This window comes from Astyanax mexicanus, chromosome 24 (assembly GCF_023375975.1).
Source record: "Astyanax mexicanus isolate ESR-SI-001 chromosome 24, AstMex3_surface, whole genome shotgun sequence".
NCBI lineage: Eukaryota > Metazoa > Chordata > Actinopteri > Characiformes > Acestrorhamphidae > Astyanax > Astyanax mexicanus.
Window position 1 is genome coordinate 3,248,819 of NC_064431.1, and position 20,648 is coordinate 3,269,466.

General features: G+C 37.8%; 1 protein-coding gene across 2 annotated transcripts in view; it reads right to left on the reverse strand.

Annotated features, from left to right (window-relative positions):
* Positions 1 to 20,648, reverse strand: part of arhgef3 (Rho guanine nucleotide exchange factor (GEF) 3) — a 136,339-nt gene that overhangs the window by 78,090 nt on the left and 37,601 nt on the right. The window contains exon 1 of one of the 2 annotated variants that reach the window (XM_022682229.2): positions 3,765 to 3,917. The exons of the other annotated variant lie outside the window; for it this stretch is intronic. Within the exon in view, the coding sequence (XP_022537950.1) occupies positions 3,765 to 3,794 (30 nt within the window). The 5' untranslated portion in view covers positions 3,795 to 3,917. Of the gene's footprint in view, positions 1 to 3,764; positions 3,918 to 20,648 lie in introns of those variants that run through there. 2 annotated transcript variants of the gene reach the window in all.

Sequence of the window (20,648 nt, forward strand, 5' to 3'; positions counted from 1 at the left end):
TTCACTGAAATAACATCACCTGTACTTGAGTACGAGTTTAGACAACTATATCCCGCCACATCGTAAGTCTTTTAAAAGCCAAAAGCGCACATTCCAACCTCCTGAACTCACGCTAACCGCACTCCAGGTGTGAAAAATCCAACAGCTGACTGTACTGTACAAACACGTCCCATCCTTTCGCTTCATCTGCAGATCTCTGACTGCTGAATCACCGCTTGATTCACGACGAGTTCTTACTGCTACTAAACAGCACTGCCCAGAAGTTTCTGCAGGATTTCCAGCTTTCGCTCTGCCACCCACTGGGAACCAGACGCACACAGTGATGGGAGCCAAGTGCTTTAGCCAGAGGGAAAGGAAAGAGTGGAATCGAGAGAGGCTGGGGAGTCTCAACCTTAATCAAGTGCTTCCATTTAGACAAACCAACACTCGTCCAAAGAGCTTGAGGGAGCTTGAGGTGCCAAAATGGGATCTTCGGACAGATGCCACGGAGACACATCTGGTTCTGTAAAGATCTTTCCAACGAATGGATCTGGTAGAGAAGTGTTAGTGTGAGGAACATTCACGCAATGGAGAGCATCCAATACAATTTACTGTTACACGAGAGAGCACTTTATTCAGGAAGCCTGAATTTTGTGTGTTTGGTAGATTTGGTATTTCTTTGTTGTTTCAATGCTTCTTGGTTTTCAATTAACATTAAATTGAATTGGTTCTTTTTGGGGTGACGTCTTCTTGGGGTGAGAATCTTCTTGGGGTGATGTCTTCTTGCAGTGACGTCTTCAAACTGACTTGTTTGATGGTGTTTAAGGATCTTCTTGGGGGTGATGACTTCTTGGGGTTACGTCTTCAAACTGACTTGTTTGATGGTGTTTGAGGATCTTCTTGAGGTGATGTCTTCTTGGGGTGACGACTTCTTGGGGTGATGACTTCTTTGGGTGAGGATCTTCTTGGGATGAGGATCTTCTTGGGATGAGGATCTTCTTGGGGTGACATCTTCAAACTGACTTGTTTGATGGTGTTTGAGAATCTTCTTGGGGTGAAGTCTTTTTGGGGTGACGTCTTCTTGGGGTGACATTTTCTTGGGGTGAGGTTCTTTTTAGAGTGAGGATCTTCTTACAGTTACATCTTCAAACTGACTTCTTTGATGGTGTTTGAGGATCTTTTTGGGGTGACAATTTTTGGGTGACAATTTTTGGGTGACGTCTTCTTGGGGTGACGTCTTCTTGGGGTGAGGATCTTTTTAGAGTGAGGATCTTCTTAGGTTACATCTTCAAACTGACTTGTTTGATGGTGTTTAAGGATCTTCTTGGGTTACCCACTTCTCAGCCTGTCTCTAACATCCCCCATTATATGGAACTTGGCCTTCAGTTTGGAGATACTGGTAACAGGGCTCCCTCCAAATGATAATGCTGCAACTTGGTTTTGCAGAACACCAGTTTAAAGTTGTTGAAGGCCTACTACACAGGTCCTATCCAGATCAGTCAAACGTGGCATGATGCCCATTCTTAGAGCAATCAGGCACCAACTAACCCCAGTAGTGGCAGAGCCCATGCTCACAGGTGATGCCAGTCACCACTGACTGAATACAACCTAGACAGACGGCAACAGTTAGACGTTTATTGCTATCTTGGCAGTGAATCATACACCTTGTAACGCACACATGAACACGTAGCAGTGAGCAGTGCACAAACCCATAGCGCGTTTCTGTTGCCAGCTATGCAAACTTTAACATTAACAATAAACAGAATGAACAAGTGTGTGCACCTGTGAGGGCACTGCAGAGGCAGAAATTACCACAATAAAAGTGTTTTTTATTTTTATTAAGTTTAAGAAATGTTGGTTTAGCGTTAAATGGCTTTTTAAGGACTGCTGCTTTAATAATTGACATTTTTCAAGTTTTTAACTGCAATATAGTCATAACTTTAGATACATGCTCTCAAAGTCCACACTTTGGTAATAAAGAACCCTATGCAACTCTCACACCACTACATTATCTCAAGCTTTCTGAGATATCTCAGTAGGCATAATAAGACCACACAGTAGCTAGGAAGTGTACGTTTGATCATGGGTGGTACAGTATGTGGTTTAAAAAGTTTCAGAATGACTGTCTCACAGCATTAAGGAGTAATGGAATATGGGAAGAACCTCACTGTCTTGCTTCCCAGCTTCACAGAAAAGTTTATAAGGATTTACACTATAGCTGGAAAATATCCTCAGCCATAAACACTGAGCGGAGGTGACACATCAGTTTACTGTAAGATACTGCGAGTTTAGCCAGATCTTTCCTCTCTATTGTCTGACTCAAGTAAATGAAGAAGTATCAATTTCATCAAACTTCCTCCGCCAAAACGATAAGATCTAATTCAGATCCACACAGTTTCCCCCCGTTCCCCAAACACAGTCCACCATCCGAGTCAAGTCTGGAGTCCAACATTAGCTCCATTAGCACTAAAGCTAGGAGGCTAACGTCCAACAGCAGCTAATATCCACCCATTGTGCACAGACATCACTCCACTTCAGTTATCTCCTCATCTACTTCCTTTCAGTGTCTGAAAACAAGACTTCTGAAGACCCACAACAACAGGAACTCTGAGGACTTTCATGTGTGAATTTGCTGCTGATGTCACTGGAATGAATGGAATTGATATTGTTCGCTTGATCCAGGTGTTAATTAGCTCATAGCTTCTCTGATTCCTTGGTTTCCCAGGCTGAAGCTGCAAGACCCATCAGAAAACCATTCTGATTATGCTTATAGCTTCATCTGAAAACAGACTGACTGACCCAGAGGCCTGTCGTCATGATGCTATATGAAATTATCATTCATATCATCAGCTTAAAATTCTCTTAAAATGACAATAATATTGATTTATCATCCCCACAAAAACTGTTATTGTTTCAGGCCTACTAACCACCAAATGTTTTCAACAGATGTGTATTAGAATCAGATTTTTCAGAACTCATCATTTTAAGCTGTCTCTTTTTTTCCAGAGCTGTATGTAATAAAATGCTACGCTGTGCTGTGATATGCTATGCTATGCTATCAGTGCCTTAACATGACCAGCCAATGAGCAAAGCTCTTCAAATGAAATCAGCTTGTTTCATTCTAAGGTTAAAACAACTGGGTTGTAAATAGGCTTGTAAAACGACATTTGAGCATTTTCTCCGCAACCAATGTAACATACTATTTGAAGGTCTAGCAAAGAACAAGTAATATAGTTTTAAATGTTTCTAGCTTGCTTGTTATAACACCTTTATAAACATTTATAAACAGATTCCTTTAAAAGGTTCTTCATACTCTTCACAACTTCTTATGTTTAAAAGCTAAGAAAAAATTTAAAGAGACAGCTTTTAAAAAGTTCTTTAAGGAAACAAATCTGGTTCTTTTATGGTTTTCCTCCAAAACATTTTGAATCTCTTTTTTTGTAAAAAACACTTATCTCTATTTTTGGTGATGTTTAGTTTACTACATAATTTGAACACACAAACTGTCTCTCACACTGTGCCAAAATTTCTTGATGAACGGACCAATAGAAACTCTTTAAAATGACCTAAAATAAACTCTTTTTACATTGACTTCCATTAAAAGTTCACAAAGTTTTTTCTCTCTCCTGTAAAGTTGCTGTTTTGGAGTGTTTTTGATTGGACAGCGACGATATTTAAAAAAAGCAGAAATCATGAACCGAAACTGTAGTTCCACAGATGTTACGTAACCACACAGACTACTAACCCAACCTGTAACAGCAGCCAATCACAGCCCCCCGACTCACCTGATTAACAAATAGACAGCATCCCATCATTAGGAACTAATGTGATGTTCCACAATCCCAATATTTCACCCCGAAAACTCCAGCTGGCGACGTTTCCACCGCGGGTCACGCAGACTAACCTCACTCATCAGCCGGCACAGGACTCACTGAGGTACGAGTGTACGAGTGTGAGTGTGTGTGTGTGTGTGTGTGAGTGTGTGCGCACTACAGGAGACAGGGCCTGAACACGACAAACAGGATGTGCTGAGGGGAAGCTGCAGCAGGGCTATATCGGGCTGGAGCAGGGCTAACCTCGCTGTTTGTGTTTGTTGTTCAGTTTGTGGCGTCAAACGTCTTGAGACACAGTCCTGCAGTAGAGGAACACCGTCCCCCGAGTTCCCTTTACCCACACTGAGCGTCCAACCAGCCCAGGACTTAAAGAGCTGATCACTTAAAGCAGCAGTACCTAAGAATTTTTGTAGTAAATTAAAAGCATCACTACACTGAAAAAAATTGATGAGTAAAATTTACTTTAAACAGGTTTTGCAACTTTCTGCACTTGCTTTTTTTATTTTAAGTAAATTTAATTTCAGATAAATTGATATAAAGTAACTTCAACTCTGTTTCAAGACTTAAATGTTACACAGAGTAAATAATTGAACTGAACTTCAGTCAATCCTTTCTTTTAGTAAACTTTACTTCATTTATTTTTGCTGAATCAATTTCAATTTCTACATACAGTAGTACCTAATTAAAATTACTTAATTTATACAATATTATTATATATAATTTTAGTTAAAACACACATTTAAATATTTATATAAACTCAAAGATTTATTTTGTAAACAGACCAAGTCTCACTGTCTCAACACATGGGTGTAATACATTCTTTTAAGTATTCTATACTATACTATACTATACTATACTTTAGTATACTAAAAAGAACACTACCGGACTCCATTTCTCAGAATTCCGCTGGTTATGACATCAATAATAACCTTTCACCTTCACCCAATCGTGTTACGCTCCGACGCTCTGATTCACCTGTGTACTAAATTACTTCCGGTTCATTCTTGTTTAGCTCCTGTATTTAAGGCATCCGTTTGTAAACAAACACCGCGAGGTATTGTCGACTCATGTTGCATACTAAGCGTTTTCCTATGTTCTGTTTTTGCTTTCTTGTTACGACCCTGTTTTCGGATTATCGGTTTATGTCTTTTGTTTTGCGATTTGTTGTACGGTTGGACTGTTTCTCGGTTTCGAACTCGGACTGTATTTTTGACTATGTCTTCTGGTATCGGTGAGACCGCTGTTTGCCTGGCTTTCCTGTTAGCAGTATCTGTTAGCTTGCCTGCTAATAAACCTGTTTGTACTTTTAACTCGGCTCGCGTCACTCCTCTCTACCCGGCGTCACAGATACAGTGTAATATGTGTGTTTTAACTAAAAATGTTTACATTTCAGGAAATATAATATATTATGTGTCATAAAATATTTGAGTAATATTGTATAAATTAAGTAATTGTAGAATTACTTAATTAATAAAGAAAGGTTTGGTTCAGCGAAAATAAATGAAGTAAAGTTTACTAAAAGAAAGGATTGTCTGAAGTTCAGTTATATTTACAAATGCAGAAAGTTGCGAAACTATTTTTACGGAACAAAACTTTCAAATCATTGGTATCAATGTCCTAGCATGCCCATCCCAGCAATGTCTCATATGTATTTCACGTCACTTTTATGTAGACGCAGATTTCATTTTCCAGCAGGAATTAAAATAAATAAACTCTTAAAATAGATCACTCTTTGTTTAATACATCTATATAATATGTGAGCTAAACATTTTGAACTGAATTACTGAAATAAAGTAACTTTCTATTGATATTCAAATGTTTTGAGATGCACCAGTATGTTTACATTTCAAACCTAATCTAAATCTAATTTAATATAAATAAATGTATAAATCTAATTTTGTGAAACACTGACTTTTGGGTTTTCATTGGCTATACAAGAAAAAAAGGAATAAACGCATAAAACAGGTCACTCCTTGTGTAATACATCTATATGATATATGGGTTACACAATAAAGCACATTAAAAAGCAAATTTTCAATGCTATTATATATTTTTTTGAGATGCAGTAGTACTATTGCACTACACTGTCAAAAGTTAGGTTCAAATCAGATTGTTGTCATTTTTTAATGTATTTATTTAATTTAGGTAAGAAAAAGAGAATATGATTTATGTATATGTATTAAGCGTCACAGAGAAATATTTCAATTAAATCCTGATTCCGATTTTTTTTGCAAGTTTGTTACATTTTTAAAAAAAAGTTAACATAAATGTGTATGACATACCTGTCAAGTCTCCCGTTTTGGCCGGGAAACTACCGTATTTTACTCCTCTTTCCCGCCGTCCTCCCGTATTAGTATTTTCCCGTAAATTTCCCGTATTTTATTAAAATAAAAAAATATATATTATTGAGGATACAGGGCACTGACCGCTCTGTGTCTCTTAACCAATCGTGGAGCCGATTCAAGGAGAAAGTCCTGCCTTTCAGGAGAAACAGCCAATCAGCTTGCAAGGAGGGTCAGTGTGGGGAAGCCCCGCCCTCCTCGCTGTGAGTTCAGGCAGCTAGTTGGAGCTGCTGATGCTAAACATACATGCAGCGATTTTTCTAAAAGAAAGGTAACGGTAGTCTAATCATGGAAACTGTGATGAGATTTTTCTGATAGCTGCTTAAAAATACTCCGAAATAAAACACACAGATAAAACCTTTTAAAATAAAAAAATTACAGCTTGTGACTCAGTTCAACTAGAAATGTGGAGAGGACCGACATTAACTGAACTGATCAGGGGTGGAGTGATCAAAAGAAATAAGTATTAATTAAAAATTATTGTGTAGGCCCCTTAGGACTAATTTTTACTGATGGAATATATCTGGTCCATGTCCTTTTAGTAAAAGCTCATGATACTATTTTTAGGTCACCAACAGTCATTTTGCAGAATTTGTGCACCCTTTGTTCAATTTTAAATCCATTAAATAAATAAAAAATATATCATATAAAAGAGTGCATTTATTACAAAAAAGACATGAAATCATAAATAATAAAAAAATATATATAGAAAAGGGTTTTTAATTTGGCTGTATTAAAAGAATGACATATGTAGGAATGTCCACAACATGTCCAGATTCTGATAATCTAATTGTAGTGTGTAAGTGGTTCACATGTGGTTATTTTAGATTTTTTGTAAACCTGTTTTAAAATGTAAGGGATATTGAACCTTCGTTGGGCTGGTGGGACGACTTTAAGCGGACAGAGGAAAATATCCCTTATTTTTAAATCTAAAACTTGACAGGTATGGTGTATGATATGAGTTAAAATTAATGAACATTTACAGAATACAGTATAAAAACGGGTACTATTTTAAACTACTGAAAACTTCAGAATAAGTAAGGGACTTGGTTAACCAGATATAATGCAAAATCTCTGATTTGCTGAGGATTTTTTTGATTTTATGCTATTTTTTTTTACTTTTACACTACTAGAATATTTTAACTGACTCAGATCTCAATATGTAGAAATATGTGCTTATTCTACACAGCAGTAAATACGTGTCTATTTCTCTGTTCGTTGAGTAAATAAGTAACAGGTCTGGCCTGATAAACTGTGTTATAAAGTGAACAGATGTAAATGTAATTAACTAATAAAACACTAACACTTGTTTGTGAGAACAGGAAGCTGGCAGATCCCTAAGACACTTCCTGGAAACAGCACAGCTTCCTGTTCCTGCACTTCCTCCAGTGGAGGTTTTTGTATTTTCTATCTATGGATGGGAGTTCAAATCGGTTTCTTATCAGTCAAAAGTTTGGACACACCTTAAATCTATACAAAAAAAAAATCTTTATTGTAGATTAATACTGAAGTCATCTAAAATGTTTAATATTAAGAAAAATATATGTAATTATTCTGTAATCAAAAAAAAAAGTGTTAAACAAACTAGAATATGTTTTATATTTATATATTGGATTCTTCAAAGTAGCACCTCTTGCTTAGATGCTTTCAGTTAACAGCTGTGCTGAACTCATCAAGAGATAATTACTCGTTAATTTCTTGTCTCTTAATGTTAAAATTTGAGAGCATCAGTTAAAGTAAAGTAGTGAAGAGGTAGAGTTACAGGTATACAGTGAATAGTGAATATTTGAGTAATGTTCTAATCCAGATTACATCATGAACTGATGAAACTGGCTCTCATCAGGACCAACTGAGGAAAGGATAAGCAAGATTATTTGAGTAATGTTCTAATCCATATTATGAGAAGCAAGAACTACTCAACTAATTAAAGTATCCTCAAGTGCAGAAACCACAAAGACCCTCAAAAACATAAAAATGATTAAACTGGCACTCATCAGGACTGCCCCAGGAAAGGAAGAGCAAGAGTTTCCTCTGTTGTACAGGATAAGTTACCAGCCTCAAAAACAGCATTGAGTGTTTTGGTTTGTTTAACACTTTTAAGTTACTACATGATTCCTTATTTATTCATTTACTGTGGAGAAATAATGAAAAAAAAAGAGAAAAACTTTAAATAAGAAAGTTTGTCTAAATTTTTGACTGGTACTGTAAAAACTAAGTTTTTAATAAAAACTAAATCTAAAATCTGAATATATAAAAATAAAACTGAAAGGTTCAATAATCCTGATTGCAGATTAAAAAATATCAAAAAATCTACAAACTCATGCAAAAACTTTCTGCATTTCTAAACTCTGACAAGTCTTTTATTAATTATGAGCAGAATGTAGGCGGAGTTTGTAGGACAACCCCCTGTTCTCTTGCTCCTGCATGTGAACACAATTAAACTCTTTCAAAAAGACAAGAATTCATCACTATAACAAACCACAGAGAATAAAACAGAGACATTAGTTTAAATCTTTGTCGTTGAAAACTGTGAATAAAATCTTTATAAGAGCTGTGAGAGTAATATTTCACAGTCTAACAGCATGCCGTCGTCTGGAACTGAACCCCATACGTCTTACATTTGACACATAAATCCACACTTCTCACACATTTATCACATTTACCCAACATGCAGGCAGCAGCATTAACCAGACAGCTACAGTCCTGCTAGAGTCCTGTGTTTATCTAAGAACAATAAGAACTCTCACATGAATCATGATTTTGCACTCAAGCCGAGTTTAGCGATTTTGTTAGTTTGGGGTCACAATCGGTGCATAATGTATCAGACGGCCACGTCTCAGCGATGATGCAACGATCAAACTACAAGGGCCCTATTTTAATGATTTATAGAAAATATATAGACTTGTGCAGCTCAAAACACGCAAAAGAAATGTACTAATTCTTAATCTTAATTAATCATGGGTGTGATTATTATCATTAATTTGGGTGTAACGAGAAGTAAACCAATCAGTGTGTCACTTGCTCATTATTTTCTGTAAGAGCCGGGTGAGCTCTGACTTTGGCGCGTTCACATCTTAACAGTGCGGCGCTTAACAGTGCAAACTTCCTCAGAACACAGGTGAGTCTGAACGTCGGAGCGTAATGTGATTGGGTGAAGATGAACAGATGATATTGACGTCATTGTTCATGGGGTTTTGGGAAATGGAGTCCGGTAGTGTGGAAGGAGAGCAAGGCGGCGTGACAGTGTGTGTGTTCATCTATAGGAATGAACTCTGATGATTGACTGTTGTCAGGGTTTTAATCAGTCAGTGGAGCTCCTGTGTTTTCCACCATCAAAATATATAGAAACACGCTAGAATTTACCTGACGTGGCAGGTGTGATGCATCACAGTATAAACCAATAGGGAGTCGGAATGGTATATGTTTATATTTCTCTACGTCCAATCACAATCAGATTCACTGGATCTGGATGGAGAGATTTATCTGGATTTTAGGTGTTTTATTTTATAAGGAGAAGCCGGAAATGAAATAGGAATAACGAGGCTGTTTTTAAAATGTAAGGAGTAGAAAGTTCAGATAATTGTGTGAAAATAATTAAGCAATAGAAATAATTACTCCAGTAAAGTATAGATAACCAACATTTCTGATTAAATAGTGTAACAAAGTATTTGTACTGTTTGATTATTGTTCACTTTTATCAATTTTAGCATAATTTTAACATACAAAAAAACAAACAAACGATTATTAAATATTAGTGAGGTCATGTCCATTTATTCTGCAATGATCTGTGGCTAAACACTAACTGGGGGAGTAAAACAGGGGATTATATCGTTATACATCATCACGTTTTATTCAGCCATAACTTCCAAATGGTTTATTTGTCAACATCCTGCAACTCAACCCTGAATTTACATTTTAAACGTTTTTCTGCAGTAGTATTTTCAGCTATTTTTGGTTTTGCTCATAATGAAAATGCTGCTGTGTGGGAGCAAATATTTGCACCTAGTTAAGATGCTCTTAAGAATTCATTTGCATGTTCTCCACAATTCCAGATGGCAGTCATCTTTGCAATTGCGTTGGTTGTATTCCACACAAACTCTTCATTGTTGCACTAAAGTCAATTATCTGTGTGATTGAGGGTCATGCAATGGTTTCCAGGTGTCGAGGCATCAACATCTACCCACACTGCATCTTTTCCGAAAGCAAACAGGGCGACTGGGGGCAACGAGAAGATGGATCAAATCAAGATGTGTATTGGTGGAGGGGTGAACTAGCAGAAAACGAAAAGAAAATGTATTATATTTAGTGTCAAAATTTTAAAATAGTAATCAAGATTAATCATGACTGTTTTATTCTGTGATTAACGGTGATTAATCACACTTGTTCTTCTTATGATACAAGTTTTTATAGTGGGTATACAGATTTTTTTTTAAAATATTTTTCCCATTTTTCCCCAATTTACAAGGCCAATTAACCAACCCACTCATTAGGACTCCCCCTATCACTAGTGATAGCACACGCCTCCTCCGACACATGTGAAGTTAAACTCCGCCTCTTTTTGAACTGCGAGTAGCATCACAGCGCTAACGCTTGGAGGAAAGCGCAGTGACTCAGTTCTGATACATCAGCTCACAGATGCAGCCTTGTGCTGATCCACATCACCCTAGGATTGATGAGTGGAAAGAGTGCCATCTACTGTACCCAGTCAGTGAAAGCAAGACCAACTGTGCTCTCTCAGGGCTCCGGCAGACAATGGCAATCTACATAAAGAGGATTCGAATAACGCAGAACTGATTCAAAATGAATCGTGTGCATTAACGCCACTTTAACATTGACAATATAATGATTTTAATTGAGTTTTAAAGATTTTTTAAAAGGCCTGTCCTGCAGTGTTTAGTAAATAAAACAAATAAAATCGCAACTACACTGTAAATTCTAATTAGTTGATTGCTTTTAACTCCTTTATAACCTGAATGCGAAACAGACGTGCTGTGATCATTCAATAGCCATCAAATTCAATCTTTAAAGGTCTTCTACCTTAAAACAAAAGCTGATCCGGATTTTCAGCATCATGCACAGCATTATACAGAGTTACATCTGGGGTACAGGAGCTAATCAAACCCCCTGGCAATCCTATACCCTTCCTGCATTCAGACCAAATAAGTACATCTAACAGTCCTGATTCCAACAGCCATAAGTTCTGTTATGATGTCTGATCCCAAACCAAGCTCCACTGACACTGGCACGCCATCTGAGAAACACAGCAAATCGTTTTCAGATCGTATCTGTACGGTTACGATTTGTTAGAAGACGAAAACAAGCTTACACTTCAAATAAAGGCTGATGTCAGTCTGGTAGAGGACTGATTTAAAGCTACACATGCAAAAGACATACAGACACATAACTGGACTATAAAGCTAACTGTGCTTCTATCTGCCTTTTCAGAAAAGAAGAAATCTGTTGGCTGGCATTTCTCCACAATGTCTCACGAAAGAGTTTATTCAGAGACAGAGTGTGTGCTGGAAAACACTGGGAGATTACCCTAAAAGACCAAAATAAAGAAATAAGCTAATTAAAGTAACACTTGTAGAAAGTTTATTAGTTATTTTCCTGGAAAATAAGGCTCCATTCACATTACCAGGCTCAGATCTGATTTTTTTCATGGCTGTGTGAACGTGCCAAATCTGATTTTTTTTTATCAGATCTGAGCCACTTCCATATGTGATCTTAAATCAGATATGTATTTGATCCATGGAAATGCGACATGAATGCAAACGGTTACATCATGTGGAACTCATGCGTCTTTTTACTTTTATGCATTAGCATTAGCATTAGCGCTACGTGCTAATCTCTCGTACCCATACATCTCTTGGTGCATCTCTAGGTAAATCCCTTTCATTTTTTTTACATTTTTTTTACATGGTTTTTCAATAAATAAAAATCATTTTTTGTAAATATTTGTTAAAATGCTAAAATTAAATATCATCAGCCTTTCATCAATTTTGTTTTTGTATGTTAGAAATATAAATTTTTCATTTAAATAAAAGGATTTTTTTTTGGTTTGGAGTAAGGAAAAGACTGCATTCCAATGTAAGAACCTGATCCCTTCTGTGCAACTTGGTGGTGGTAGTATCATGGTTTCGGCCTGTTTGGGCCTGTCTGGCCCTGTTTGCTGCATCTGGGCCAGAACGACTGTCCTTCATTGATAGATCCACCTTCCGAAATTCTGAATTTTATCAGATCATTTTAAAGGAAAATGTCAGGACAATACACGTCTTTATATCAAAGAATAGTTCATGAAGAATGGAGAAGAATTGAATGTTGAGAATCACTGTTTCTGAGGGTTCACAGACTTTTAAGCACTACTGCAAATACAAAAGGGCAAGCAGCATAACCTGGATTCAAACCGGCGATCACCCTCACATCATGGTCCAACATCAGTCCAACTACTGCAAAACAAAGCTGTGCAGAGACACGGAAAGGTCGAGTCAGAGTGATAAATTAAGTCTAAGTCCTTACGTTTATTTCTGTTCCGAGGTTTTCCGAGGTAAACCCTCCTTCGTACAGCAAGTCACTTGAAATCCCATCACTGGGAACCCAGAGGGCTCTCTATTTTTCCTTCTGAAAACAACTCTAACAAGGGCTCACGTGAAACACTGGCAGAGAAAATCATGTTTGTTATGATTTTTCAGATGTCGCTGACCCGACCGGCCTTATCTCCATCGCAGGCCTTTGTTAAAGATAGAGCTAACTCCCTCCCAGTCGCAGCAACTTGGCTGCTAATCCACAACAGGGATGACAAACTGCTCCCAGCTTTGATGGGGAGCCAGACAGGAGGCCTGGATGCTCCGTGGTCAAGAGGGTGCAGATGGAAAAGGCCGGAGCAGCGAGAACAGGTTCAGAGCCGGGCTGTTCCTGCAGTCACGCGAGCGAGACTCCTGCCAGCCACTGCTGTAATCAGCAGAGAGGAAACCAAACCCTACAGACCCTACAGACAAAGCTCTCCAACCATCTGACCCAGATCATACAAATCTTATCGCCGATTGGTCACGCTGAGGAACTGAGGCTGGCAGAGATTAATGCGAGGTCCTGTGTTGATGGGAATTTCGGTTCAATGCCTTCTGAAGGTAAATATTAGCTGAACATGTGATTCTGCAAAGAGTGGAGAGCTGCTCTGCTGCTCTGAGCCGGTCCTGATATTTGTGTTGGCTCAAAAACAAAAAATTAATGCAGCATGAACGCAAAACAATACATTGAGAACATAGAGTAACAAACAGTCCATAGATTTTTTTTATTCATTATTTAATTTTAAAATATAAAGTCTAGTTGTAGTCTCTAGTATAAATGAATGCAATGTGAGCTTTTTTGTAAAAAAAAAAAAAAAGGGATCTGATGATCTGAGCGTATCCTGATATTTGTGTTGGCTATTTTTTTTTTTTATTGCAGCATAAATGCAAAACAATACAGTGAGAACTTAGAGCAACAAACAACATGCAGCCTTAAAGGTATCATTCCATAGTTTTTTTAAATTCATTATTTAATTAAAAAAAAAAGTCTAGTTGTGGTCTCTAGTATAAATGAATGCAATGTGAGCTGGTTTTTGGTAAAAAAAAAAAAAAAAAAAGTCTAACCATTTGTTCCTTAGCTCTAAATTACTGGGTAAAGCATATAAACACTGATGTGTTATTTGCACAAACAACATAAGAAAACGTATAGTTTCTAGACTGACCCAAATAATACAAATCTTATCACAGATTGGTCATGCTAATCCTGGAACAAAGGCTGGAAAAGATGAACAGGGGAGTCTTGCATTGATGGGAATCTTGGTTCAAAGCTTTCTGAAGGTAAACGTACAGGGGTTAGACAATGAAACTGAAACACCTGTCATTTTAGTGTGCACATCATTATGGGTGACATACCAGAGTTCAAAAGAGGACAAATTGTTGGTGCACTTCTTGCTGGAGCATCTGTGACCAAGACAGCAAGTCTTTGTGATGTATCAAGAGCCGGGTAATGTCAGCATACCACCAAGAAGGACCAACCACATCCAACAGGATTAACTGTGGACGCTGTAAACAAATCCTTGTGTTAGCTGCGTGGTACGTGGGTTCGCAAAGGGTCAACGAAAGGTCTCTTTTTCAATGGCTATCTGATGCTATCCAGCCTGAGTCGCCAAAGTAAACCAGCTTTGAGTGGGAGGGGTGGATTGCTTAGCATCACGCAAACCCAAACAAGAAAGCAGGAAAACCATAACACAAATGGAGAGCTGCAGATGAAACAGAAATGCTCCCTTTATGGAAACCAGTAGTGGAGACTTGAGTGTGCTGTGCTCTTTGACCGTGCACGGATATGTTTATTGGCAGTTTTTGGTGGACGCAGATCTGAGAATTTTACAGTTCAAAATTCAATTTAATACAGAAAACGGCTAAAAGGCAAAGACGGGTAGTGGATCGAAATATAATGCAATCCATAAGAGAATCATGGTTGAGCAGTATTTACTGTACATTGATCATGAACCATGCAGTTTTGCCTAAAGGGCCAGCTTGGGAACGCTGTATAAGTAATGTGGTGTTATCTTGTGAGTGAGGTAAAGGAACACTAGCTAAAATGCTCCACTGGTTAAAGTCCATTCCATTATTTAAGTTCTCAATGAAAGAAAGCTTAGATCGGGCCCAAAACTATTATGTGTTATTATGTGCCCAAGTCTGATTTAAACCCTACATTATTTTGTTATATAAGTAGAAAACTGTTAAAAAAATAGCTTTTTAGCTGTTTGAAATCTGAGCAAAATCTGTTCAGAATGATGTTAATTAACATTGCAACACTGAAGAAGCGCAGACCAATTATTTAAAAAAAATAATTGTTAAGAACAGAAAATCTCCGAAAGATTAAAACACAAACAATGTGAACAATGATCCACAAACCCAAACATCTATAAATAAGGCTACAAGAATTATGTCTCTAATCTAATATAATTGAACATGATTTAAGAATAAAAAATATTTTCTAAACAAACTAAGCAAACTCCCTTTATAAAGGGTTTATAAATGGTTTACAATTAGTTTATTAATGGTTACTAATTAGGTTATAAATGCCTTAAAAATCATTAATTTATAACATATAATTTAAGATATAACACATACGTAGAAAGGGCAACAATGACCTGTAGGTATATATACAGTACAGGTCAAAAGTTTGGACACACCTCTTTTTCAGTGCGTTTTCTTTATTTTCATGACTCTTTACATTGTAGATTCTCACTGAAGCATCAGAACTATGAATGAACACATGTGGAGTTTTATGTACTTAATAAAAAATGAGCTGAACCTCCACAGTCACCGGACCTGAACCCAATCCAGATGGTTTGGGGTGAGCTGGAGCACTGAGTGAAGAAGGCAAAGGAGCAACAAGTGCTAATAAACACCTCTGGGAACTCCTTCCTTCCTTCAAGACTGTTGGAAAACTTTTCATTTCAGGTGGCCACCTCTTAAAGAAGCTCATTGAGAGAATGATGCCAAGAGTGTGCAAAGCAGTAATCAAAGCAAAGGGGGGCTATTTTGAAGAAACTATAAGTAGTTATTTTACCTTTTTTTTGTTAAGTACATAAAACTCCACAGGTGTTTATTCATAGTTTTGATTCCTTCAGTGAGAATCTACAATGTAAATATCAGTCATGAAAATAAAGAGAAAGCGCATTGAAAAAGAGAAGGTGTGTCCAAATGTTTGGTCTGTACTGTATATAAACTGGTGACCTCAGGAATAAAACATATGCTTTACATGATTAAGATGATCTACATTTATAACTCCAATATGCCTTTTATACAAAAACACCCTATAACTTACAATCACGTTCAAAACTCTAATCTTGCCGGTTCAGCCAAGGACTAGCCGTGATAAAGATGGCACTGAAATGCTTTGATAGCTCTTCAAAGGCACAACATCTGAAGCTGAATGTCTCAGAGTGGCATTTCTCAAATGTCTGACTTTTGCAAAAAAAAAATGCTAAAGAGAGGGGGTAGAACTGCTGGATTAAAAGAGTCAGATGTTTGGGAGTTCCTATCACAGCCCACTTTTGCTTCTGATAGCGTTCCTCAAGACTTTTATCCCATTCTTCATGGGCAATGACCTTCAATTCACCTAATAGTGTATCTAAAAATTAGAATATCAATGAAAATAATTCAGTTCAGAATGTAAAACTCATATTTTGTATAGATGTTATATAGAGTGATCTATTTTAAGCCTTTATTTCTTCTATCATTGATGATTATGGCTTACAGTCAATGGAAACCTAAAAATCAGTGTCTCAGAAAATTTGAATATTATATAACACAAATAGGTACTTTTGGCAGTGTTGGCAGTGTGCCAAGTCCTGCTGGAAAATAAAATCTGCACTCACTTTGGACTTGATATAACACCAGCAGATGACATGTCTCTCCAAACCATCACTGATCATCAGAAGATTTTACATTTCTTTTGGAAATCAGGGCATTACACAGTCCAAACTGCTTGAGGTCTAGCCATGTCATCTGCTGGTGTTGGTCCACTGTGTTATAACAAGTCCAAAGTCAGTTCAGATTTTCCAGCAACATTTTCCAGCAGGACTTGGTGGATCTTGGTGTACGGTCCAATGATGACCACGCTTTAGCTTCCTCACAGAAGGCGAAATGTTTTCCCATAGTAAATTCCCCACATTAACTCTAACTGCTTCCATTAGTGGCTCTGCTATACTCCTGAACCTGAATATATACAACCTATATGATGTATAAAGACGTTTTAAAATGAATTTAAAAGCTGTTTGACCAGTGGTAGGAGAGTCCCCCCTTAAATGTGAGTCTTGGTCCTCCCGAGGTTTCTTCCTCCTCCTGCCGCTCACCGGGGGTTCTGTATTGTGTATTTTCTATGTTGCTGCTTTGTGACACCAGTTGTACAAAGTTCTATACAAATAAATTTGATTTGATTTGATTTGATAAGACTGGTTTGAATGCCTCTTTGAATGCTTTTACAATATTAGTGTCTGCTGCCATTAAATCTTGTTGCAGGTCTTTGTTTGCAGTTTTGCATCACCTGACTGGAAAAGGTATTTTTAGGACATTACCTCCTGTTTAATGGAATACCATTAAGTACCAGGTTAGTCTACAGCTCCTCATAAGCCCCTTCTATGGTTATTTACTGCACATCATTTACTGCAGTGATGCTTATCGCAATTGAACCTTATTGCAATTGACTGTCATTTCTAACCTCCCTGAATAATGGTTTCCAATCTGGAAAAGTGTATAAATGTTCCTAAGAACTCGAGTTGGACGGTAAGGAGAAAATAGGCTTTAATTTAGGAAAAGACAAGGAACGCTCCAGGATAAAGAATCACAGCGCACCTTCTTGGCACGAGTCGTAGTGGAAGTGGGAGAACATCTGATTATCTGAGCGATTTCTGCTCCGAATGTTTAATGCCGGCACTCTGCACGGAGGTTGTGTTTAAAGTCACGAAGGACCGTCTCCATTAATAACCCTGTGGAGGGCGAGGAGATTTCCCCCTCCAGCAGCACTTGGCAGGCGGAGCGGGCAGAGGCGCAGAGGATCGTTTAACCCTGAAGTGGGTCTGTGTTTGTTCCACCAGCGTTCGGAGTGTGAGGTGCCAGGCCCCGAGCTTGTTTGTGTTGGCAGCGGCAGGAAGCAGACTCTGTGTCTGTGGAGGCATCGGAGCATGCCAGCTGGTGTCAGAGCGATTTGTAGAGAGGAGTGAATTGAAGCTGCACCCAGCAGTATGAACACGGTTCGGATGTGATCAGGACCTGCTCAGGTTGTTTTAAAAGCAGGAATCAAATGTGACGACCTCATGGCCCCCTAGAGGTACTAATCTGCCAGTGCACAGGTAGAGCTGAGCCTGATTGGTCTAATTAGAGCATTTAGTGCACCTGTAATTCTGTCCATAAACTACACAATACAACTTTGAAAAAACTCTGAAAAGAATTTTAATAGACTGGGCAAAAAAGACTCCCTCTCACGTCTAAAGACTCGTCACAGACTTTTTAATCACAGACTACTCACAGGTTAAGATTTTGCAAAGACTAGGGATCACTAACTGTAAGACTGCAACTAGTTCCAATCCTTTCTGAGATTATTTCCCATCATGCTCCTGGTGGAGTTTACATAAAATGCATATTACATTTTAAGTTACAAATGATATGTATATCAATACTGTGATTTATATCAGAGACTCACAGCTTTTGTTTCCATCAACAGTTTATTTTTTTCTGTCACTCTGTTAATTCTTAATATTTTTTCACCCCAATTTGTGCTACTACCTTGTATAGCAAATAATTACAGTTCCACTGCTATACATTTGCCTTTGTTTTAGATAGAATTAGATAGAAACCCATAACCCTGTCATCAATAAGCTTATGCTTCTACTACTGAGCCACTTTCCATCTATCAATCTCTCAGTTATGGACCCAGCAACCTTCTGCTACACCACTTTTATACACTGTCACCCCAGATGGGACTTGAACCCACAATCCCTGGCATTGGATGCTAGTGCCTTATCTATTAGGCCACAGGCTTGTAAAACAGCACCTGTCCATTTTTTCACCCCATTAAAACTTACATAGTCATATTTTATACATTAAACAACAACTTAAATACTGAATAAATGCATTCTAAACCTAAATTGAAGTATTTTAGCCAAAACAATTGTTTTAATTGTGGGTGGAGCTTAAAGAGTTAAACTGGTTAATAATGTTACTAAATTCCTCACATACACTGCACTAATACAGCTTAAAAACAGATTGTGACTATACTTTAAAACCAGATTGAGTTGCAACAGAAAAAAGGGGGTGTAAACGAGGCATGCAGTCACACAATCTCAACATCTCAAGTAATAAATCCACCAAAACCTGGTTAATTTAGGCAAACTATAAAATCTGAGACGCTCAGATAAGACGTACAGCAGTTAGATCTTATCTTCCTAATGTTATGGAGAGAACACTCCAAACAGTTCAAACAGTTCATCATCTAATCGACTTATATTTCAGTTTGAATTAGGAACTGTTCAGGTACACAGATCTAAAACTCCTCTCCAACTTTCACTCCGTTAGAAGATAAACGCCAACTTCGTACCCAAACTCAAAATAAAGCCTTCACTGGAAATGATACAACAGGGAAAGCTTGGAATCGTCCTGCATTTTTAGACAGCTAGTAATATACGACCTTACATCGAGGCCATGGAACTACAAGGTGGAAATACCAAACATTACTATCTGGGACATTTCAGGTATTTCAGTCCTATTAGGTCTTCTGAAATTATTAAAAGATTTAATGATAAAGAGCTCCTTAGAACCTTAAAAGCTATAAAATGCTAGCTGGAAAATGCAATGGCTTTAAATACATTGGTTGTCTATCTGGTTAGTCTATCTTGTGGCGTCCCACTGGGTTCAATTGTAGGGCCTATGAAGCTGATGTTCCACTGTAAATTAAAGAAGTAAATCTCAGAGCAATCATATGTCCACTATAGTCATCTTTATCATGGCAAGATACGGTGAAATATCAAGCGAATTTGGGCCAGGCCTGATAAACTGGGTACCAGATGGATGACATCAATGGGCATTGACAGCATTCTACTTCCTGTCCCATGACTTCTGGCGTGTTGGTGCTTTGTGAAACTTCAGGATAAACTGGATTAACTCTGGAATCCAAGAATTCCAAGAATAGGGAATCTACAGTCAATGAAACTTGCAATTTCCGCCCAAGGATGGTCTTGAGCCTTGAGTCATCAAATGATGGGGCTTCAACAAAGTAACTGAAGTAACTTTTATTCCTGCTGTTCTTCTCAGGATTTTAGTACTAACCTTCTCAAAGCTTCTTGAAGGAGCCTAAAGCGTTGTTCACTGACAAGAAGAAGAAGAGCTTTGCTCTGGCCTCGAAGATTTCTGTTGTATTGACGATACACAACCCATGTATGAAGGGTCTTGTGCTCTACACAATCAGGACAGGAGAAAGGGCAAGCTAGCAATGATAAAGAGGTTCTATATAAACAGTGAAGACAAGGACGAGATTCATTGTTTGTTTTTTCTGAGAAGATATAGGAAGTTCTTTAATGTCTCAGCTTGGTTTTCAGCTTGGAATTTTATGTCTCGGACTACCAGCTCCACAGTTGGGGCTCATTTATGTATTATACACTGTTTATTGAAATATTTTGAGTAAATAGAAAATAGGATCTGTTTGGTTATAAACACTCTGTCAGTTAAAATAGTTTCATTGCTGCTCTGTTTGTAGCTGCGCTTTTGCTGTTTGGTTTGTAAGCGCCGCTGCATCATTGCTAGGTTACCTGTACTGTATGTGGCGGAGTAATACGTACACGGAGAGCTTCGGTTACAGTGCATTACCGGCTGATAACGGCACTCAGAGAACAGTCCTCTGCCAATCACATTGCAGGGTCAGAACTAAATGTGGTATAACGTACATTAATACACGCAGTGAACTAAACCGTGACTCTGAACGT